The sequence below is a fragment of the Hydra vulgaris genome, chromosome 15 (assembly GCF_038396675.1).
Source record: "Hydra vulgaris chromosome 15, alternate assembly HydraT2T_AEP".
Taxonomy (NCBI): domain Eukaryota; kingdom Metazoa; phylum Cnidaria; class Hydrozoa; order Anthoathecata; family Hydridae; genus Hydra; species Hydra vulgaris.
Genome location: NC_088934.1, coordinates 34,287,501 through 34,314,245, shown reverse-complemented (window position 1 = coordinate 34,314,245; position 26,745 = coordinate 34,287,501). Strand labels below are relative to the sequence as shown.

The 26,745-nt window shown below is 24.8% G+C and overlaps 1 protein-coding gene across 2 annotated transcripts in view; it reads left to right on the top strand.

The window, feature by feature from the left end:
• Positions 1-26,745, top strand: part of LOC100206500 (uncharacterized) — a 90,403-nt gene that overhangs the window by 42,602 nt on the left and 21,056 nt on the right. Inside the window, exons 10-13 of one of the 2 annotated variants that reach the window (XM_065820237.1) lie at positions 5,936-6,008; positions 23,867-24,378; positions 25,080-25,164; positions 26,004-26,745. The exon at positions 26,004-26,745 is cut by the window's right edge and continues 333 nt beyond it. In XM_065820237.1, coding sequence (XP_065676309.1) covers positions 5,936-6,008; positions 23,867-24,378; positions 25,080-25,164; positions 26,004-26,745 — 1,412 coding nt within the window. The remainder of the gene's footprint in view (positions 1-5,935; positions 6,009-23,866; positions 24,379-25,079; positions 25,165-26,003) is intronic. The other variant, XM_065820238.1, reaches the window with a different exon arrangement.

Sequence of the window (26,745 nt, the reverse complement as noted above, 5' to 3'; positions counted from 1 at the left end):
TATATATATATATATATATATATATATATATATATATATATATATATATATATATATGTATGTATGTATATGCATATATACATAATATATGCATTATATAAATTATGTTATTCTGATCATCCTGAGCCTACTGATGGCAAAACAACTTGTATTTTTTTATATATATATATTTACATATAGGCAATTCTGTTGCGGTCGTTACATTTGACACTCTTTAAGCTATTAAAAATGAACCAATAGTGGAAATGACTTGAAACTTTCCAGAAATGTGAAATATAATCATATAATATGTAAAAGTTACAGCATTAAAGTCTTCAACATTTTAAAAAAATTATGTGACGATCCTAATGCTTACTTTTTACTACTTCTAAACAAAAAAACTTTGTCAGACTTAATGCAGCGAAAGGCATGGTAAAAAAAAATCATTTGGTGTGTGTATTTAGCACATATTGATGTTATTATATGCTGAGTTTTGTAGTTTTTACTTAAAATTTTACATGATAAAAGCTTCACCACAACTCTTTAGATATTTAAGAATTAGTCTGTTAAATAAAAAAACGACATCTAATGATCATTTGATCATTTAGTAAAAAACAAACATTTTTTTGTTTGATTCATTTTTTTTTTATGGATTCATCAAAAAGTTTATTAAAACAATTGATTGTTTTAATAAACTTTTTGATGAATCCATAAATTTAACATTCAAAAACATAGGAAAGTTTTTTTTTTTGTTATGCCATGTAAACTTTCTAATGAAATGTTTTTAATTTTTTAATTTTATAAATAACAACAACAACGAATGTGTTCAATAAACTTTCTTTGAAAAATTCATAAAGTTAATATAGTTGAAAACAATACAAAGTTTTTTTTGTTGTTTTGTAAACTTTCTAATTGAATGTTTTTATACTACCATTATACACTTTTTCAAACAATTAGAAATTTTAATGATTGTTTTAAGTAAAAAGAAGTTAACAAAAAATATAATTAAAAAAAAAATATTTAAAAAATTTGCGTAAAATTATTTTAATGTAATTATAAAATTATTTAAAAAATTTGATTACATTTAAATTCAATTTTATGATTATTTTATAGACAACAATGACTTTAAACAAATATAGTGTCTTCAATTTTTTTAATATATCAAGTTAGAATGGTCGAAAACATATTCTTTTAAAAGAACGCAATTATGTCAGTTATAATACCATAGACAAGCTAAAAGCTGTTTTTTACCACAAACAGCATATTTAATGCCTTTACTATAGGTATGTATGTACATATATATATATATATATATATATATATATATATATATATATATATATATATATATATATATATATATATATAATATATATATATATATATTTATTTAATTTTTAATAGTCTGATTCTGAGGTAGAACTGAAATCATTGTTACTGCTGCTTTTATAACTACTACAATGCTGTTGTGATGTTACAATGCAATACAATAGTTAAAATACTTAAAACTACTTGAAAATTAAAAAGTTTGTATAAAAATATTCAAACCAAAACTCACACCGACCTCAGTGCTGGCATTATACAGTGGTGGAAAAAAGTCATGTGTCCGACCACAAATATAGACTTAACAAAATTTGTTATTTATATGTACTTAAAATTATTTTTTGATTAAAATATTTAATTAAAATATTTCTATACGTGATGCATAGCGAAGACCATTGTGATGTTACTTTGATCAACTATCTAGTTATCTGTTTTATCTTGCAAGAAATTCTATTAAAAATTTACTAGACACATGTCTTTTTTCTGCCACTGTATATCATCTTTGATTTATAATGCAAAAATAAACTTTTAAATCTGTAAATATTTAAACTTTTATTGCATTATAATATTTTTACTTTGGGCTTATTATTTGTACTCATATACAAATAACATGCTCACGTATATAATGCTATTTATATATATATATATATATATATATATATATATATATATATATATATATATATATATATATATATATATATATTGTAAATACATATATATATATATATATATATATATATTGTATATATATATATATATATATATATATATATATATATATATATATACATATATATATATATATATATATATATATATATATATATATATATATATATATATATATATATATATATATATATATATATATATATATATATATATATATATATATATATATATATATATATATAGTATATTGTTTTGCCAGTTGTTCTATTCATATTTTCAAATCTTAAATTTTGTCTTTCTTCAAGAGATTCTTCAAGAGAAAAAATATATAAACATTTTTTAAATTTAAGTGCTGAATTTATTAAGTGTTTGACTCTGTAAAAGAGAAGCACTGATAAAACAAGATGTGTTTTGGTGCTAGTGGACCAATATGGGCACCCTGAAAAATGTGCTCTTTTTTATAAATTACAAAAAGTAAAATTGAAGTTTCAATTTTACAGTACTTAGCAAATTGTTTATTTTTGGAATCTGGTGTTTGTTGTATTATATTGGAACATTTTTTTGAAGTTAAAAGAATTTTCTTCACTCATTAAAACCAACTTTTGTATTTGTAGTTTTCTACCATTTGTAATTTTCTACCATTTTAAAGTAGATTCTAAAAAGCCCTTTTTGAAGTTTTTGTTGTGTAATACTAAGTGTAATTACTCATGTTTAAACTAAACCCACATTAACTCAAGTTAAAATTAAACTCACATTAACTAAAGTTTAAACTAAACCCACATTAACCATTTGAAATTTAATGCCAGCGCCCGAAAAAGCGCTGGCAGGATGGTCATTTTTAAGTTAGCCTCACAAATTAAAAAATTTGTTTTTTTTCTGCTGTTTAAATTTAAACAAAAATAGAAAATGAACGCTTTGAATAAATACTATATAAAATAATAAAAAAAAAACTATTTTTCATAAAAGTTGAACAAATGAAAAAAAATTTTTTTGTTGCGATAAAATAAAAAATTTTTTTTTGGCAAGCGCTTTTTTATGCGCTTGCCAAAGTTTTTGCGGGCGTATGGGCGAGTGCAAAAAGACTTAAGCATGAAAGCTAAACGGAGAAGAATGATTAACTAAAGCTAAAACTAAACCCACATTAGCTAAAGTTTAAACTAAACCCACATTAACTAAAGTTTAAACTAAAACTAAACCCATATTAACTACTTATTAAAAAATATCTAGGAAATCGAAAATAATTAGATACAAAATAGGCAAAAAAAATTACATTTTTGCAATGGTTTCATAATAATTATTAAAAATCCAATTATAAAATTTGTTTCAAAGAGCAAAACTATTAACAATACTAAAGATGAAAAATCAAATTGTGATATAAACAAATTGTATTTATAGCAAAATATTTTGTCATGGCTTTTAGTGAATGATTAGAAGTAGTGAATGATTAGAAGTAGTGGGTTTTTAGTGAATGATTAAAAGTGAATGAATCAATGAAACAACCTTATAATCATTTTTAACAATGGCACTAATAGAAAAATAAGCCAAGTCATCTATCAAAATGATGACATTTGCTTTTTCTATAAATAACTTCTAAATATTCTAGATTTTAATACAAAAAAGCAACTGTGTTTCCGGTAACAATAACTGGGTTCCTAGTAACAACAACTATTATAATGTTACTTAGAAATTTAGATCTTAAAACTGGACTTTGCAAGGGAAATTTATGATACGCGTAATACAAAATAACTACAATAATGGGCTAGATTTAACAGTTATTTCTGTCGGAAAGTTTTTGTTTTGTGAGATTAGTTAACTCAATCTGATTTATCTAATTTCTGGTAATCATTAACAAATGTGAAGATCAAACTTTTGGTAAGGTCAGTATTATTTCAAAAACACTTCTTTTTCAGAAGTTCAACTAAATGTTGTGTCCTCGAGAATAAGATGGTTAATAGTTTGCTTTTTAAAGTAGATGAACATTATTTAACAAATGTTATACAAACAATGTCATATTTGTACCAATTTCAAGTTTTGATTTATTAAGTTATTTGATTATGAACATTGTGTATAACAAAAGTTATTATTGTTAATGAAAATAATTACAAAGTATCACAAAATAGCAATAATATAATTAATCTTACAATTTGTTTTTGTTGTTACCAGTAAAAAATTATTTTTACCTCAATAAGGTAGAATTCCAGTTTTTTCCTAAATGTTAATCATTAATAAAATAAGTTTTATATCAAGAAAATTAACTAAATTAAAACTATGTTTTAACTAAATTAAAACCATGTTTTAACTAAACTAAATCTCTCTAATAGTGTACCTAGGCAATAATAACTAATTTTTGTAGCGATTTTTATTTGGAAACCTTACTAAATATCTAGTTACCGATGTCGCGCGTTATTAGCAACCAAATATCATTATTTTTGTTATCATAATTACTGTAATTTTTGTGAATTACTGTTCTATGTTTAAATTAACAAACACTTAATCTCTCATCTTGAATCAAGTAACTTACTTTCTCATTGTCAATATAGATTTCGATCTTCTCGTTCTACAGCTGATTTGCTAGCAGTAATAACTGATAGGTTTTACTGTACATTAGATAGAGGTGGAGAGGTTAAGGCTGTCGCTCTTGATATTTCTAAAGCTTTTGATAAAGTTTGGCATGCTGATCTTCTCCATAAGCTTTCTTCTTACAGTGTATCAGGTAACATCTTTAAGATTATTGAATCCTTCCTTTCCAATTGTAGTAAAAGTTGTCCTTGATGGACAATACTCTTCTTCATATCCTGTAACTTCAGAGGTTCCTTAAGGTTCTATCCTTGGCTCTATATTCTTTTTAATTTACATTAACAATCTTCCAGATATTCTCACATCTAAGGTATTATTTGCTGATGATACTACCATTTGTTCTTGTCTTTACAAGAAACTAACACTCTCTGATCGCTTGGAGGGGGCATTTGAGCTTAAAACGGATCTCACTTTTGCTACAGCATCTAGAATTCACTCTTACTTCTGATCTTTCTTGGAATCTATATATCAAATCCGTTGCAAAATAAGCATCTGCTAAGGTTGCATCTCTTTTTCAAGCTCGACACTTTCTTCCTCCGGATTCTATTCTCTATCTCAATAAATCTCAAATCCGGCCTTGTATGGAATACTGTTGCCATATCTGGGACGGATCTTCTAACAATGCCTTTTCTCTTTTAGAGAAGGTGCAAAAATGCACTATAAACATAGTTGGATCTGCTCTTGCAAATAACCTCCGACAATTATCACATTGTCATAATGTCATTGTCATAATCTTTTTCTCTTTTCTACAAATACTATAACAAGTATTAGTTTTTTTCCTCAAATATTTTTTGGAATTCTTTTAGTATTCACTTCTTTTATCTTGCTTTCTTGATTCTTATTATTTACAATTTTTTGAGTTGTCTGTTAATCGTTTGCTTGCTCTATAAACTTCATTTTTTCTTTTCCAGTAACTTCAAACTCTAATAGTGGTTGCTTGCAGTTTTGTTGGAAGCGAAGATGTTTAAAAGTTATTATATATTATATAATAATACATATATATATATATATATATATATTAGTATATATATATATATATATATATATATATATATATATATATATATATATATATATATATTAGTATATATATATATATATATATATATGTATATATATATGTATATATATATATATGTATATATATATATGTGTATAAATATATATATATATATATTTGTTTATATTTATTTATATATATATATATAATAATATATAAATATATATACATACATATTTATATATATATATATATATATATATATATATATATATATATATATATATATATATATATATATATATATAATAATATATAAATATATATACATATATAATAATAAATATAAATCTGACAAAATATCATGATTTATTTTAAAAGGTATTCAGAAGTTTGCTCACCTGGTTATGATTTTGATAAAGATGGTGATTCAGCTACTGGTCACTTCACTCAGGTTTTTATAAAAATTGATCCATTTATAGAATGAATATCATAATATAATAATATTTATAGAATGTTATCAGGTAGTATATAGATAGTTATACCTGATGTCACTTATCACAATAGCGAAAAATCAAAATATATTTTGATTTTAATATATTAAAGTTTATATGCAGTCATATTAATTCAATTTAAAATCATACATGTGTGTGTATGAATAATATAATCATTTTTTGTGGGTGAAATTCATGATAAATAGTAATACCTAAAATTACAAGAAAATTGAAAAATGTTTAGTGGTTGCAAATTTCAATTAAAGTTTCAAGTTTGACAAAAATTTTCAAAATTTGTCTATAATCAGAAAAAAAAGTTTTAAATACTAGTGTGAATCTAATGTTAATTGGAAAATTATATTTATCAATGTTATTCTTCCCTTATACTAATTTTGTTAATAATATTTATTTTAATAAAATAAACTGTTAAAACAACTAATCAATAGTTTTACTTGAGGTTGCACACTAATAACTTATTCCATTTTTTTTTTAAACATTAAAAGTTAGGTTGGTAAAAATTAAGAGTTCTAAAAAGGAAAAAAGGAAAAAAAAAAAAAAAATTGTCATAACAGAAAAGCTGCGTAAAAAAGAATCTATAAAGAATGGTGATCAAGTATGAAAGATCTACTAACAAAACCTAAGCAGTTTTCTCACAACAGAAGCTTGAAAACTGAAATAACTGCAACACAAAATTCCTAAATCATCCAAAGTTTTTGAAACAGCAGTAAGGAACAAGAATGCACCTACTGAGGTCTGTATTATAAAACTTTTTACTGGCATAAAATGCTACCCGCGGAAATTTTACTCTATGAACTTTTGCAACAGTAAACTTAGAGTAGTAAAATGTTTTTTAATTCAATATTTTAAAACTTTTCCACATCAAAAACTAAAGTTGATCTGATTTTTGGATCAATAAACAGTCCTGATAAATCAGGCATGAGTGCATTTTTCCATTCCATAGAACTTCCTATATCGTTCCTAATTAGCTCAATAACAAAATTTAGAAATTTTTAAAAAATTTGAATTCCTGATGGTTTTCTTTCAGACCTTAATGTCTAAAAGAAAATTTATAAAGTTTATCTAAAAAGTTATATTTGTTTATTTACTTTTATTCATGAAATATATATATATATATATATATATATATATATATATAATTAATTAGTAAAAAACACTTATCTAACTTTTATCTTCGACTTGAAGTTTCACCATTGCTGGATCATCAGGAAGAGAACTCTTCCTGATATATATATATATATATATATATATATATATATATATATATATATATATATATATATATATATATATGTATATATATATATATATATATATATATATATATATATATATATATATATATATATATATATATGTATATATATATATATATATATATATATATATATATATATATATATATATATATATATATATATATATATATATATATATATATATATATATATATATATCATTGCTCTTGCCTCATTGTTTATCACTAACTTTCAAAAGTTAGTGAAAAAAAATAATAACAATAAAAACAGTAAAAATAACAATAACAATGATAATAAAAATAATAACAACAATTATATAACAAAAATAGTAATATAAAAAAAAAATTATAACAATATTAACAACAGTAAGAATAATAATATTTGTAATGATAAAAGTATAGTAATAATAACAATAACAATAATAGTGATGAAAAGGAAATGCTTTATTTTAAGAAAGATTAAAATAATAAATTATTATTATTATTTTTTTAACTTCAACTATTTTTTTAGAAAAATATTGCTTATTAATCTTATTATTTCTGTAGTGTTTTAATGTTTTTTATAAATCTTATACTTTTCTTCAACTTATTATTTATAACCCTAACTCTGAGCTTCTATTTATCTATTTTTTTTTTCTTTTTTCTTTTTTCTGTTGTGTTTTAATATTTTTTGTTAAATTTATTAAATTAGTTAGAGTTATAATTAATAAGTTGAAGAAAAGTATAACATTTAGAGTTATAATTAATAAGTTGAAGAAAAGTATAACATTTAGAGTTATAATTAATAAGTTGAAGAAAAGTATAACATTTAGAGTTATAATTAATAAGTTGAAGAAAAGTATAACATTTAGAGTTATAATTAATAAGTTGAAGAAAAGTATAACATTTAGAGTTATAATTAATAAGTTGAAGAAAAGTATAACATTTAGAGTTATAATTAATAAGTTGAAGAAAAAACATTTATTAGCAATATTTTTCTAAAAAATAGTTAAAGAGAGCAGTTTTAAATTTTGAGAATGAGTTGCATTTCTTACAGGACAAATTCAGTAGGAAAATATTAACAATGAAATCACTTGAAATTAAAATTTATCAAAAATTGAACACTTAATTAATGAATGAATCTGTAATAAATTTTCAACACAAGATAAGTACTTTAAAAAACTCTGAACCACAGGTTTCTACAATTAAATATTCTTATCTTTGGATCTTCAACAAAAATTTTCGTAGGTCACTCCTCCGGAACATTTTTCGACTGTAAACATTTTGGCTGTAGAAACTTTGTCACCAGTAATTTTTAAAAATATTTTATAACATCATTTACATAGGTAAATTTTACCGCAGGTAGCATTTTACGCCTATAAAAAGTTTTATAACATCGACCCCTGCACTCAGTCTGTAATACATTTAAATGCCAATTATTCAGCTTTTGGTTAAATTTTAAAAAGTTTTTTGAACTTTACTTTATATTTTAACTTTAATGTAGAAATAATAAACTTGGACATTATATATTTTAACTTCAAATACATATTTTACAATAGGTCACTACATAACCCTTACCTATTTAAGTGAAACGTCTATATTTTGCCTAGCTAAATATGATGTATATATGTAAGTATTTATATATATGTAAGTTTATATATAAGTGTATATATATGCAAGTATATATTTAAATGCATATCTATATATGTATATATATATATATATATATATATATATATATATATATATATATATATATATATATATATATATATATATATATTTTAATTAAAATTTAACAGTTTATTTTGAGAAGACTATCAGACTCAGATCATTCAAAATACTGTCCATTGGAAGCTACAACCCTTTTCCATCTTTTAGATAGCATGCAAATTTCAAGCTAAAAAAAGTCTTAGACAATCCAGTCATCAACTGATTTTTTGGTATTGTCATAAGAAGAAAATCACTGCTCAGTCAGGCCATGTGTAATCAACCGGACCAAATAGTAATTAGAGAGGGAAATGTCTGGTGAATATAACGGGTGGAGTAGGACTTCCTATTTAAAGTTCTCCATGTAGTTTTTTACAACAATTGCAACATAGGGTTGTGCGTTGTCATGTTGAAGAATAACCTTGTCAAGTCTTTTGTCATATTGCAGCCTTTTATCCTTCAATGCTTGTCTCATCTTGACAAATTATTCTTGGTAACAGTCTGCTGCAATCGTCTTGTTTGGTTTTCTTTTTTGTTGCATGAGCAGCTGTTCCCAGGCAAAAAATTGTCTTACAATGTCCCTTGGTTTCAACTCATACAACACCCAATTTCCTTGCTTTTGAATCATTCCCAGTTATTTCAAGCATCTATAAACTATTGGTTGATTGAAGCTCTTCCTGTGTCTGGCATGGATCTTCATCAAGTAATGCCTCTGATTTGATATATTCAAACTTTTTCTCAGCACCAGAATGTTCTTCATCTTCGATATCAAAGTTACCACCCTTGAATTGTGTAAACCATCTTCTGCATGTTTGTTCTGAAAGAGCATTGTCGCTGTATGTTTCCACTAATACTTTATGCACCTCAGCTGGTGTTTTGTGGTCTTTTGGTGAAAATAATGTAAAAGAATTCCTCACAAAATTGGTTTAGGCACAAACTCAGCCATGCTAAAAATTTTGGATAAAAATGTCTTTACACTTTGCAGTTGAAATTGGACTGATGTTTGCAGCCTAGGGTTTTAGCTTTCAGGTAAAATTTGTTTCAGCCCAATTGGATGTATACCTGCTGAAGTATGAGTCTCAATACAAAATGCTCATTTTCAATGCATACTCCCAATACAAATTGTGACGTAATTTTATACAAAGCCAAACTGTTCAACTAAAATTATTTGTATAGCAATCATTAAAATTACTATATAATTGCACATATAAATTATTATACCAATAACTACCAATATATTAATATTATTTTACCTACACCTAATTATTATTTTGTATAAAATAAAAAAATAACTGGTAATATTGTTATTTATATTTGTTTCATTGTCATCATCATCATCATCATCATCATCATCATCATCATCATCATCATCATCATCATCATCATCATCATCATCATCATCATCATCATCATCAGTATGTGGTTCTGTGTTCGCTATTGTAACGCTGTCATCGGCACACAGGATTTTAGAATTTACCCGCATCGCTTGCGATTTAAAATTTTTATTTTTTTTTATTTTTATCAGAAAGATATAAATTTTTAAGATATGTTAGTTACGAAAAAAATTTTTGAGAAAAAAACCTTACAGGTAAGACCCATAACGAAAAAGGCGTTGCATTACCGAAAAATCTAAAAAAGAGGATTTAGGCATGGGGATCATCAAAAAATGATTCGGATATGTCTTTTTTATTCATTCCCTTTAAATCAAGCTATAAACGAAAAAAATCCACTTACCTAAACTTTGAGGTTTTTCATATCATCATGGCGATTTTAAGTTTCTGAGTTCAAGTAAACTTTCTATAATATATTAATGTGCAATCTCCTACTTTGATTTTGAAAAAAAACGTTGCATAAAATTTTTTTAAAAACTTTTTTAAAATTATTTTTCTTGATGGATGTAATATATATCATGTCGAATGTCTAAAAAACATTTACTTTGCTTTTGACATTATTTTTTTTGCGGGGAATTAGGGTTTTAAACAGTAATTGTTGCAATACCGAAACTATCCAGGTTGCATTACCGAACTCACTTATTTTTTGAAAATGGACGAATAGAAAAGGTTCGTTATTTCTAATTTATTGTTTAGGTTTAATTCCTTTTTTTTTCTTTAATCAAACTCCTTTTATAAAATCTAAACTCCATCGTAAAAAAGCAGGAATGCTCCGCGGAATGTGTTTTTTTGGGTAAAAGAAATTGACTAATGGAAAAATAAAAACAGAAGAAATTAAAATATTTTTTTACATTTTACAATTGTTTATACTTTTTTTTCAAAAACTAAATCTCAAATAAATAAAAATAGTTTATTACACTAGTATCTATACCAAACCAACACGTTTTTTAAAAATCCTTCTGTGGGCATTTTTCCAAAATAAACAAATTTAGCAATTTTAACTTTATAATAAATGTAAATAAGTTTACAATGATCATTTCGTATTCTTACATACATACATGCCTCTTAATACTAGTTTTAAATAAGAAAAATAAAGTTTAAAGCATTTTACTTTCTTACTTTTATGATTTGAGTTTGATTTCAATCAAGAGCGCGTTGAGGGTGAGAATCAAGGTAATAAGCCCCATCCCCAACGTCACCCCACGCACACCTCTTGGGGATAAGCTATATATTTTTCAAAGGCGAGTATTAAGATATTTATTTATAAATCAATATAATATAGTGCAGAACTTAATAACTAGACTATTGTGTAAAGGTTATTAATTTATCTTAACTATAACAAAGTCTTAATTTCAATTAGCTTTTTAGTTATTTTTTAGCTCTCAGACCCTCCCTTGCTGCAAGGGCTGAACCAGCGTTTTTTTTGTTAGAGAGATAACTTCCATACATGGAACTCCAAACATTTATTTGTTTATACTTACGTCAATTAAAGATGCTTTGCAAAAAATTGCGATGATTAAATTACTATGTAATAAAATTGCGATGGTCAAATTACTAAAAGACATTACATCTTAAAATGGAAAACTAACATACTCAATTCATGTGAAAAAAAGTTCAACAATAAGAGATTTATTTTTCGAAAAGGAAAATACTAAGAAATGAATATCATGTTTTACAAAGTGAATTGGGATGAAATATTTGATAAAATATATACAAGCCAATGTTATAAATACTTTTTAAAAATTTATGAAAAAGCTTGCAAACAATATATTCCTCACCACTTCAAACCCACTAGTTCTATCCAAAAACCATGCATCAACATAAAAATCAAGAATCTAATTAGAAAAAAACGTAACCTATGGTGCAGAGTGCGTGCTACAAACTTCAAAAATACAAACCTAAATAATGAATACAAACTAGTTAATAAAATGATTAAAAAGCAAATTAAAAAATCTCCTCTTGATCATGAAATAAACTTAGCAAAAGATGTAAAACATAACCCAAAACTCTTCTATGCATATGCACAAAAAAATTAAACACATACAAAACTACTAGCACTTAAAACTAGTGACAATAAAGTAATAACAGATAAAAAAGTCATTGCTAATAAACTAAATTGTAGTTTCCAATCAGTATTTGTCAAAGAAAATCAAGATCTACCACATTTCATCAATAAAACAATGCAATTATTTGAATGTGACTGGGACCAAGAACTAAAAGAAGATATTGTACATAATTATTTATTAGAACTTAATGAAACAAGTCACTTGGTTGTGATAACATCAGTCCCTATGTGCTAAAGCATTGTGCAGAAGGATTATTCAAACTTTGTCATTAATACTCAAGATATCGATTCATTCAGGAGAGATGCCAGAACTATAGAAATCTGCAAACATTGCATCACTTTTTAAAAAAGGAGACAAGGAAGATCCGCTCAACTACAGACCTATCTCTTTAATATCGATACAATGTAAGATAATATTGAAAATAATTAGAAAAAAGCTGATAATTTATATAACAGAAAACAATCTGTTAAAGCCTCAACAACATGGATTTGTACAAAATAAAGGATGCCTAACAAACCTTTTAGAAACTTTCGATATTATTACAACTGAAATTGAAGATGATTATCCAGTTGATATATTATTCCTAGATTTTGCAAAAGCGTTTGATAAGGTGCCCCACCATCGACTTATATATAAAATTTCTAACTATGGAATAAAAGGCAATATTTTAAATTGGATTGATTTTTTAAAAAAAAACAGAAAGCAAAGAGTGGTAATGAGTGAAGCTGTATCAGATTGGTGAGAGATTTATAGCAGTGTGCCACAGGGTTCTGTATTGGGTCCTCTTCTCTTTCTGTTACATATCAATGATCTTCCCCAATGTATCTCTTCAATTACAAAATTATACGCTGATGATACTAAAATCATATCTGTTATAAAAGAACATAATGATCTAATTAATATGCAAAATTGGTTTGTTAACTGAATGGTCAAATGTATGGTTATTGGATTTTAACATAAGCAAATGCAATGTTATGCACATTGGAAGAAAAAATAATAACTATAATTACACTATGAAACACAACGATCAAAGTTTTATTTTAAAAATGACAACAAAATAATTAGACTTAGGTGTAATAGTTTCATCCAATATGAAATGGAATCATCAGGTTCAAGCAGCTACAAGTAAAGCACAAAGAACCTTATGTTTAATAAGAAAAAGCTTTACTTATCTTAACATTGAATCGGTAAGGCAATTATGCACATCGCTGGTTAGACCACACTTAGAATTCGCAGTTCCAGTGTGGAGTCCAGGTAATAAAAACGATATCAATGACCTAGAAAAATTCAAAGACGAGCAACAAAGGTAGCACCTGAACTAAAACATATACTGAAAACATATACTAAAAATATACATATAAAAATATACATATAAATACTAAAAATATACATACTAAATATATACATAAAACATATACTAAAAGATATACTGAAAAATTGACAAAGTTGTGTCTCACAACTCTGGAAACAAGACATACAAAAGATGATCTTATTAAGTTTTTCAAAATAAAAACTGGTATTGATAAGATATTGTGGTGTAAAGAGCTTTATAAAGCTTCTTCCCAAAGTCTAAGAGGTCATTCAATGAAATTTGAAAGAGAATTTCCAAAAGCAACCATTAGACACAATTTTTTTACGAACAGAGTGATACCTCATTGGAATGCTTTACCTGAAAAAGTGGTTTCTGCAATGACAATAAATTCTTTGAAAGGTAGACTAGATAAACATTTGTTAACGGCTGTTAAAGTATAAATTTTAAATTTTATGCCTCGCGACAATAGTCGTTACAGCACCTTTTATTAGTATTAGAGCCCGATAAAAAAATGCCTCCAAAAAACACCCCTCCCCTTACCTCAAATGTGAAGGTAACAAATTACCAAAATATTTTTTTTCTATTGTTAACTAAAAACATATTCATCAATCAATTTTAAGTTATATGCAATAATCTCTTAGCGTTTAAAAATTATGTCCATAAAAAGTTTGAATCCCCCTCAATTTGAGAGGGTTACAATATTTATCTCGCTATAATTTTTGAACGCTAAAAGATTATTTCATGAAATTTCAAATTATTTGTTAAATTTGAAATTAGTTTAGAATAGTATAAAAAATATTTTGCAAACTAATTGCCCTAACATATGGGGTAGGGGGACTAAATTTATTTGGGTATAATATTTATTTTTATTTTAGTATTTGCAAAGCATCGTTATTTAATGTAAGTATAACCATAAAAATGTTTGGAGTTTACTCCATGTCTAAAAGTTATCTCAAACATAAAAAAAAGGCATGATCAGCCTCTGCCTTTGTTAGTGAATGATAAATCCCGCCCCGAATTAAAATCAAGAAACTGAAAAATATTATCTTTTTAAAAAATAATCATTTTCAGGATTTGCATTTTATTTTTATTTGAAATTTCAGAAACACAATTACTATAATGAATAGAATAGCATAATACTAATTTTAGTAATATCTAAATCATTAATAATAATAAAGCTCGATTTGCAACTTAGGCAAGTAAGGTTTCCATTGTAAAATAATTATTCGACGCTGGCTATCAGCCCTCTTTAAAAGGTTTTGCAGGAATGGAGATAACGCTTTAGGATCAAAGGTGCTTACGGATCAAGGGTGCAAGTGCTTCCCTATATCTCTTTAATATTTGTTGAATATAAGGAAATCGGCAAAATGCAAAGTACACACTAGTGAAATGCGAACTTTTGTGCAAACCAAATTATCATATTTTAAGGACTATGATTATATTATTAATTTAAATACAAATAAATATGAATATATTAGTAATGTATGTTATTAAGTGTAAATGCATTTACTGACTATTAGAGAGAGCGTGCAATAAATGTAAATACATCGACTGAGGGTTTTGGTTGGAGCAGCGTAGTCATGTTTATAGTCATTATTATTGTTTAAAAATGGCTAAAAAAGCTGTTGCATGAAATACCTATAGAAACATGAAATACCTATAGAATAAAGGTACGCAATTCAAATTCGCATTTTACCTTGTATTTATATTGAAGCACTTTTTGTAGTTAATGCATCAATTAAAAAAAATTATATTTTACATTCATTTTCACCAACTTAAGGAAAATGTTGAACCTAATATGAGGAGCCCAAATTTAATTTCTCTAAATGTTTCAGTATTTATTTGTTTGATTATTTTATTATTTTCTAAATGTTTCAGTATTTTTTTTTTCCAATAGTATATTGTAAGCTATATTTCTATGATGTAACGATGTCGAAATATTTCATCAGAAATTTAAATATCAAGTTTTATTTCAATTATAAAAACGAAATTGAATAATTTATAGGTTTTATCAATAATAATGTATTTCTAAAATTAAAATAAATTGAATACAACATTTTCTGCAAACATCAAGAACGTTAACGTAACCATTTCTGCCACTAATCATATCGGCTAAGTCAGTTTAGCTTTTTCAATCTTCTACATTGGTTTCGATATTGAAAATATAAATAAAACATAAAAAATTAATGTATATATATATATATATATATATATATATATATATATATATATATATATATATATATATATATATATATATATATATATATATACACCCAACTCACACTTGCTGAACATACAAGTGGTACATCAATGATTATAGTCGGATCTGTTTTTAAATCCTTAGTACTTATAGATGAAATTGATTTGCCAATATCTTTAAAGGATTTCTGAAAATATATATATATATATATATATATATATATATATATATATATATATATATATATATATATATATATATATATATATATATAATAAACATTTATTTTTCAACTTTAAAGAACAAACATTTTACAATTTATTATTTAATATCAAAACTATTTTATTGAATTGCTTTAATAAATTTGACTTTAAAATTCTCACATTGATTTTCTGAATAAATTGATACTGAAAAATCTACATCTAAAAGATAAAAAAAAAAGATAAAAACGTTATTCCTATTACATTAAAGCTAAATATTTCACTTCTTTTACATTTTTTAAATTTTGAGAGTATTGCTGTACAGCCCTCGGAATTAGGGTCGGCATTTGGCAATGCAAACCTAACTGCCGAACTTAGCGTTTGAGGTTGCTAAATATTTCCGAACATTTTTGGTTTCTACTTTTTATGATGGAACTAGTCAATAAATGTTTTTGCTGACCTGATGATGACCTAAAACATATCAAGGTCTGCAATTTTTTGCCAACTTCAGTTTTTTTTATTTTCAAGGGTTGGGTATTTCATAATAATAAAAAATAACTTATTTCTATACCTTGTTGCTATAAACATTAAATAAAATATATATATTGATTGAATACCAGTCTTACAGTCTTACCAGTTCCACAAGTTGATTCTGGTGAGCTGCAGAAACGCTTTTTATCTCTTAAAAAAAATTAATAACTGTGTAGTAATAACTAATAATGGTAAATTAGTTGAAAGAAAAATAAAATAAAAATATAAAAGTTTGTATTGCCTATGAAATGTAAGTACAGAGAGCTACTTCAGCCTAAATCGAGAAAACGCAAAAATATGATTAAAAATAGTTATGATATTAATTAAAGTTATTTAAAAAAATCCCTTATTTATATAATAATACAAATTAGTAATATTTAATTATATAAATAAGTAGTATTTAATTATTTAAGTATTTATTTACTAGAAAAAAAAATTTGAAAAACAAAAGCTTTTAGATTACCTTTATTCTTGACACATTACTAGCTTTAGCAAAAATAAATACAATAGATTCTGGCACTAGAATTTTAAATACATAGTCACTATCCTAAAAAGATTATCTCTTAAAAAACAAAAATAATACTGGAAAGTTGAATATTATCCAAATAGATGATTTTAAGATGAAATAATTAGAAATAAATATATGATTAATATTATAGATTATGATTACCTTCAAACTATTAAAAGCTAAAACAAAAGCTTTAAAAAGATCATGCAATTGATCTTCTGTCATTAGGCTAAGGAGATCTCTGTTACAAAGATTTTCTGAATAAATAAACGGAAATGCAAAAACATGTTAAATAATCAAGAAAAAAACAAAACAAAAATAAAGCAAATGGAATAATAGAGTGTAAATTCCTATATTTTTATGTAATACAAACTTTTATCTTCTCCACCAACAATAAACCAGTTATGTCTGTAACTGTATAACTGAACATCAAATACAAAAATACTATTTAAGGATTTAGCATTTAGTAAGTTGTTATCTACTTTGACTAAAAGTCGATTTTAAATACTTGAAGTCAAAACTATTTGACTTCATGTATTGAAAATTGAATACTCAAAAATAAAATAATGCAAAAGATTTTATTTAAATTAAAATATTACACGTCATTTTGTTTCCAAACTGATGTTTAAACAACTCCCAATAAATAAAAAAATGCTAAAATATATTTTTAAGAACACAGTATTTAATGAACTCTAAGGACCTTCAAATTTGTTCAAAACAAACTCCCTTCATAATTAAATAGTAACTGGCAAAGGTGGGATTTGAATCTGCAGTCCTGCTGCAACAGGCTATCCGATCACAATAATAGCAGCACACTATACAACTGAGCTATCCCAACTCAATAGTATATTATATAAAAATGTATCTGTGAATTATAAATTTAAGTAAGATACTTACTTGACCAGAATAAATAGATTATAGCAACTGAGAAGTGCTATTTCAATCATACATTTCTTTGTAAACAGATTCAATCCTATAAACATTTAATTATTTCCTTATTTTATTACAAACAGTTATAAAAAATATATTACCACAAAATAAGGTAGACTGTATCGGGGATCTTTCTCTCACATCTAGACTTGAAATTTAAAAAGAATTTCATGCAAGTTATTAGATTGTATTGCAACCTTACACCTGTGAATCTATCGAACATAAAAATTCTGATAAAAAATAAAAAATCTATTATTAAGTCATCATTTAGTAAAATCTTTACTATTTGGTTTTATTTTGACTGCCAATTTTATGAGTTCAAGCTTAATGCCTTATTAAGACTATATTTATTGAACAACACTTTTATTTCTCATATATTTACACATCAAAAATTGTATACAAATATGTGTATCAAAATTTATAAAATATATATAATTTTTAACATATATATATAATTTATAACATATAATATTCACAAATACGTGTATCAAAAATTATATACAAATATGAATAAATCGTATACCTGTTGTAACAAATGTATCCAAGTCTTCGATATCACTTGAACTACCTTGAAAGAATTATTTGACAAGTTTGAATTTTTCTTTTGTTTTAAACAGAAAACAGAAAAAGTGAAAAACAAAAACTTTATATTTAGAGTATAAGTAGAGTGCTCAATGTTCTTAAAAGAACAGAGCAAATATAAATTAGTAGAAAATCACTTAACAAAAATTTATCTCAATGATAAATTTTTGTTAAGTGATTATCAAATTAACCACTGTGTTTCATCAATAAAGACTCATCAGAAATGATGATTTCATGATGAATCTTTATTGATGAAACACAGTGTTAAGTGAGATAAACTTTTGTTAAGTGATTTTCTACTAATTTATAATTGCTCTGTTCTTTTAAGAACATTGAGCACTCTACTTGTATAATACATTTTAAAATCTTTTAAATATATATATATATATATTTTAAAAGTTAACATCTTAGATAAGCATTATAAAATTTAATTAAAATGAAACATCTGGTATAGTATGTAAACTTATCCTCTTTCTATAATAATTTACAATATTTCTAGAGGTTATATATACCCTTGTTATTCAAGTAATACTTGAATAACGAGGGTATATATAACCCTTAGAAATATTGTAAATTATTATAGAAAGAGGATAAGTTTACATACTATACCAGATGTTTCATTTTAATTAATATATATATATATATATATATTATATATATATATATATATATATATATATATATATGTATAAAATATTTTATGTATGTATATAATATTTTATTTAGTATTTAATGGCGATTGAACGAATCTATTGCCGGATTACGATCAAATAAATTCTTAAAAAACAAAAAACTTATAAGGCTTTAACGTGCGTTCCCGGAGTTGCAATAACGAACAACAAGTTACAATAACGAACAAAATTGTTACAAAAACGAACATAGGCCGCGTCAGGTTGCATTAGCGAACAAAAATGTTCGGTAATGCAAATTTTGCGTTGCTATACCGAATATCCATATGATCATCATCATCATCATTATCATCCTCATCATAAATTTTATTGTTATTTTGTTATTAATAACATATAATTATTGTTGTAATTATTCTTATGATCATTAGATGTTTAATAATTAAAAGTTTTGCACAATTGCTAATAGTTTTACAGTGGCGAATGCAGAGTTTATTTGAGATTTTTCTTTTGTTCTTGAGGTAACCTCCCATTTTCCTCTAAATAAAACCAGCGCTACAAAAATGATTTTTAAAAATCGCTTTGTGCTCACCTTTATTTAAAATAGCATCTCAAAACATTTCTTTGAATTTAGCAGTGGTGTATGGTACTTTGTTACTCTAAGAAAAACTATTCTATTTAAGATTTTAATAAACGCTCAAGTTGCAAATGCTACGCTGTTTGTAAACATTTATTAAATATAGTTTAAAGTACTTTAAACATTTTGTAACTATATTTAGTAATTTTAATTTTAGTATTTATTAAATGTTAAAAATACTTAAAACAATTTTTAATCAATATTTACAAATAGCGTAGTATTTGCGAAATTAAAATTGTAGTAATTTTGCTTACTAAATACTTGCGCCTTGTACTCAAATAGATATTGTCTATATACATAATATATTATATAGACCAGGGGTGTACACTTGGACTTTTGGTCGGTTGCCAGAAGAGTGACTGAAAGTAACCACTTTGTTAATTTTGGTCCCCACTGACTTTTTGAGTTGCCTGTTGCTTTTTTATAAAAAATTTTCGCATTCAGCGGATTTCTTGCATATTCTAGTTATTTTTCATTATAGGGGTATGGGCTAGAATTAATTTGCATAAATAAAAGTAATATTGTAAACTATTGATAACATTCATTTTTCTACTTTCAAGCATATTCCAGTATATATACACAATTGGGTTTTTCACTTGAATTAAGCGCTTATTTTATCAAAAAAATATGCCTTCTAATAAAAAACAATAAACAAATATTTTAAAACCCTTCTGATGTGCTGTAATTATTAAAATCTGTTAAAGAAGCTTATGATTGCTTATTTATATTTGAAAGTATTTTAAAGTATCGTGTTGTAATTAAAGATAATTTTAAACTGCGATAAAAATTATTTAAATTAATTTAAGAAAAATTTTTAATAGAATCTTAATTTAATATTTGAAAAAGATTATATTTCTTTATAATATATTTCTTAAAATAATCTTATACTTAACATAATCTTTTATTTGTTTATCAGAATTTATTTATTTTAATTTTTACATATTTAATGTAGTATTTTTAATAAAGATTATAAACAATAGATAGATTTAATCAATTACCAATAAGATATTTGTAAACGTAATTTATGTTCATAAATGTATTACCTCAAAAGATCTTAACACGATATTGAGTTAATAAGAAACAAAAAATACATTTGTGAAAAGAATTCTCTTAAACAAAAGCACTTCTCTCTTTTTATAAGAAAAAAAAGTTTTTAGTTTCCTTTCGCTTATAAAAATCTATTATAATCAATGATGGAGAGACTTATATTTTTGAAATTAGTTAGCAGGCGATTAGAAAAGAACTTCTTTAATAAAAATTGCAAAACTATTTTACATTCATTTGAAACTAAGTTTTACATTCAACGTTTTACTATTTTACATTCCTTCAAAACTAAATTAAAATTTTTAAAATATTATAATTTAAATATTTAATTTAGTCTTTTAAAATTAATTTTTTTTTATAAAACAATTTGCTTCTTTAAAAAATTGTTAGTTGTGGTTAAATGCTTTTTTTTTTCGACCTAATATTTTCTGAATAAATGTCACATAAATGAATTTAAAAGGAAGTTAAAATATTTAGAAAAAAGTTTTTGATTAACTGAAACTGTTTCAACATTTACATTTTACTTAAAAGTTTAAAAATTAAAAGTTTTCGCTCAACTAAACACTTTCGACATTTACGAAAAAAGCAAGCTGCATAGCGCTTCTTAACAAGGCATGTATTTTTTTTTTTGGCAAGTTTAGTTCTATTACATAATCTCTAAATCCTTAAATAAAATTTGTAAAAAAATAAAATAGTATTATTATTTAAATGATAAAATTTTTTAGTTTTTATTTAGGAAGTATTTTATTAAATACAATTGCTCATACAATTTATTTATGCTCTAATAGTTTCTATTGTTCAAATAAAATTTAATAATAGAAAATGCGGAAAATAAACTTTGACACTGTAGCTTTAAAAATATAGTTTTATTGTTATTTTAGATAGACCTCTGTAGACAATAACTATTCAAATAGGTATTTAAATAGATGTATTTATTAATTATATACACCTTAAATCGATGTATTAATTTAACTTTTATTTTGATTTAAATATTAACAATTCTGTTCATTTAACTTTTACTTAAGGTTAATAATTTTCACAGTGCTTTTAGGGGTCCTTTAAATGGGGGAGGTAGTTATGGTAAAGTTAATGATTAAAAATTGCATACATTAAATAATTTACATTAACTATAGATTTTTTAAAAATTAAAGACATTAAAGTTTAAAAATCACTATAATTTAATAAAACTTTTATTAAGTTATTGTAATTGTTATTTTTATTATTAATAAAGTTGAAAAGAATATATATATTTTAAATTATTTACCTCCCCAATGCCGAGAAAGCCATTACAGTTGAAGAAGCTTTTTTTGTGGTTACAACCCTCTCTCAACTCTATAACTCTGAAACACAAACCTTGAAAAATAAGGTCGCTGCGCGGAGAAACATGTTGAGCGTGATACTACTAGGGACATGGTGGGGATGAAACTCGGAACTTCTAGCTTTTGAGGCAAGCGCTCTACCACTACACCATTACCGCATTTGAATATGAAAAGAAACAAAACTTTCTGAAGTTTTCGGGGTTTTTTTTTTCGTTTTTCTAATGTAAAATAAAATAATGAGCAAATAACGATCAGAAGTTCCTCAAAAATTAAATTTGCATAACTACTATACTGATATTAAGACTAAAAATTTTTTACTTTTGTTCAATTATTATGATAAACAGTTAACTCTTAATTGCCAACAAGAAAAAACTAACATTACTCCAAATAAATACTTTAAAGTTGTTCTATCTAAACAATTTTTTATACATTCCATTATCTTTAAATTTTATTATCTTTAAATTTTATTTTTATTCTTTAAACTGAGTTTTTTAATAAGTTTAAGTTTTTTTTTTAAAATCTAATGTTTGCTTAGTAACCAAGTTAAATGTTCGCTTAGTAACCAAGTTAATGTTTGCTTAGTAACCAAGTTAAATTTTAGCTTAGTAACCAAGTTAAATGTTCACTTAGTAACCAAGTTAAATGTTCGCTTAGTAACCAAGTTAAATGTTCACTTAGTAACCAAGTTAAATGTTAGCTTAGTAACCAAGTTAAGTGTTCACTTAGTAACCAACTACCATAAGTAACCACGCTAAGTAACCAAATCACCATTATAAACATTAAACAAGCTACTGCACATAATTACTTCTTAGTCTATTTTATTGTCTTGAAAAAGAAATGATCTTGCTAAAATAAACTAAAAATTAGTTGTTTACTGCTGCACTTAAAATCAAAACTTTTTTTCCTATTTTTAATACAAAAAAAAAACAAAAGAAAACTAACAATAAATATTTTTTGGGCACTTTTTTTTGAGCGCCAGCTCCAGCAGTACCAAAACAGGTCTGGGTTTGTCCCTGTTTTAGTCAATACCTAGATATTTAGGAATATTTTTTCTGAAATAAATTGATTGATTAATATATACATTCTTCATTAAAAAAAAAAAAAAATCATGGTAAACAGTTTTTTTTTTTTAACAACTATTTTAAAATTTCCAAAATTTCTCAAAATAATACTCTAAAAATTCCCCGAATTTTCATTACTAATGGTAATAGACAAAAATCGTATTTTATATATGTTAATTCTTTGCTTATTATGTTAATTTTATATATCTGTTGCAAAGTATTAAGTACAAAATTATACAATTATATGTTACAAAATTTTTTATAAATATAATTTAAAGAAAGTTTTTTAGTATTAAAAGTATATAAAATATAAAACAATATATATATATATATATATATATATATATATATATATATATATATATATATATATATATATATATATATATATATATATATATATATATATATATATATATATATGTATAAATTATCAAACTTAGGTTGTATGGAAAGCTAGTACAGAACTTGGTATGGGCAAAGCAACATCAAAGAAGGGTGGGATGTTTTGCACATACATTGTTGGTAGATACAAACCAGCTGGTAACATGCTTTCTCAGTTTACAAACAATGTTTTAAAAGGATCTTTTGATAAAACACAGACTTGTGATAGTTTAAATAATATACTTAGCAGTGCATCACAACAGAGTGAAACAGAGGGTTCACCAAGTGCTCCAAATAACTTAGATTCGTCAGCTGCTGCTCCAAGTACAAATGGTGATCAAACATCTTTCTGTCAAATAGGCCTTAATGTGCATAATATATTCCGCAAAATTCATGGTGTTCCATTGATGGCACTTAGTAAGAGAATGTCTGATGAAGCCGAGAATTATGCAAAATACCTAGCAACTATTCAATCACTAAAACATTCTTCCGATCTCTTAGATGAAGGAGAAAATTTAGCATATGGTTGCAATTCAGTTGAAATGACTGCAGCTGAAGCTGTTAAAATGTGGTCAGTACTTGTAACAAAAATTGAAATTTTGCATGTGTTTTTTTGTTTTGTTACAATTGAGTTTATTATTGGTTATTTAGCTCTGATTTTAGACAAGTATACTTATGTAGTAATAAAAATAAAATAATTTAAAAAAATTATACATAAAAAAAGTTTGCTAAAAAATGATTAAAAATAAAATTAATAAATACCAAACTGTCATATATATATATATATATATATATATATATATATATATATATATATATATATATATATATATATATATATATATATATATATATATCTACTATAGTGATATATATATATGTTTATTAGATTAAGGGTTTGGGTTAGGGCAGCAATCTTCTTTTTCACTATTCTTGGTTATTTTATTCTTTTCTGAAATAGCTGTATGAAATAAATAATCAAAAAAAGTTGACAAATGTATAGCTAATATATATATATACATATATATATATATATATATATATATATATATATATATATATATATATATATATATATATTCATACATATACATATATATATATGAATATATATATGAATATTTATATATATATATATATATATATATTCATACATATACATATATAAAGATTTTCAAAAATTCTTTTTTTATAGTTTGTAAAAAAGCAATGTATGTTATACTTTAATAACTTGTTGCTAATTTGTTTTGTGTTAAATAATGTAATTTTTAGGTATTCTGAAGTTTGTAACCCTGGTTATAATTTTGATCAAAGTAGTGAAAGTGCAATTTCGTCAGCAACTGGGCACTTTACTCAAGTAAATTTTTCTTTTAGTGGTTTTTTTTTATTAGGCAGTTTAATATAAATTACAATATTTTATGGTGTATTCCCTTTGGCATTATTGCACTTAACTTGTTTCTTTGTACAGCAGCTTTGTTTATAATGGTTTGTGTTTCAGATATTTAAGGTGTGTGTTTCAGATGTTTAAGGTTTTTGTTTCAGATATTTAAGGTTTGTGTTTCAGGCGTTTACGGTGTGTGTTTCAGATGTTTAAGGTGTGTGTTTCAGGTGTTTAAGGTATGTGTTTTAAATGTTTAAAGTTTTGTGTTTCAGAGTTAAGGTATAAAAAGATTAAAAGTTTTTTTTTTGCCTAATATAAGAAAGTTTCAAGTAAGGTTTAATAATATTGATAATCCGAGAAAATGGAAAGTAGAGGATTCTGTTAGAGTGTTACCATTCATCAATATAAGAATATCAATATTAAGATAATTGTTAGCAGTACCTTTTTGTATTAATTTCTTGTAATAATAAAAAGTATGTATTCTCCAGAGGACAATAAAGACATATTCATTATTTTGATTTAAAACTTATTAAACACATAATTATATTGATTTAGTAAGTTATAAAAATGCAATCTTACCTAAATTTTTGCTCCATTGCAACTATGCATTGTTAGATTGACAGAGTTAAGTGTTTTTTTATTTTTATTTTATGTTCTATTAATTAGTCAAAATTTAATAAGCAATTCATAATAAAACTATATTTACAAAAAGTATATATCTAATAAATAAATTTAGTTTTGAATATAAATGTATTCAATTAATCATTTTTATATTGATTTGTTATTGCATATATATGTTGTTATTGCATATATAGGTTGTATGGAAAACAAGCACTCAGCTAGGTATTGGTAAATCAGTATTGAATAAAGAGGGAATGATTTGTACTTATGTGGTTGGAAGATATAAGCTTGCTGGAAATGTTTTAGGACAGTACAAAGAAAATGTTCTTAAAGGTAATTTTGATTCTAAAGAAACCTGTATGAACTTAGATGGTTTGATTAACAATGGTATTCCAAGCTCTCCTCCAAATGCTAATCCAAGCTCTTCTTCAAGTGCTAATCCAAGCTATCCTCCAAGTGCTAATCCAAGCTTTCCTCCAAATGCCAATCCGAGCTTTCCTCCAAATGCCAATCCGAGCTTTCCTCCAAATGCTAATCCAAGCTTTCCTCCCAATGCCAATCCAAGCTTTCCTCCGAATGCCAATCCAAGCTTTCCACCAAATGCTAATCCAAACTCTCCTATAAACTCCAATCCAAGTTTTCCTACATACCCTAATCCAGGTTCTTCTACATACCCTGCCCCTATCTCTCCTATAAACAATAATCCAAGCTCTACAACAAACCTTAACCCTAGTTCCATAAACTCTAATCCAAACTCTCCCCCAAACTCTTATCCAAGCTCTCCTAAAAACAGTTACCCAAGTTCTTCTCCAAACTCTAATCCAAGTTCTTCTAAAAATCCTAATCCAAGTTCTCCTTTAAATCCAAATCCAACACCTCCTCCAAATTCAAACTTAATCTTTCCACAAAATGCACTTGATGATCAATCAAATATGG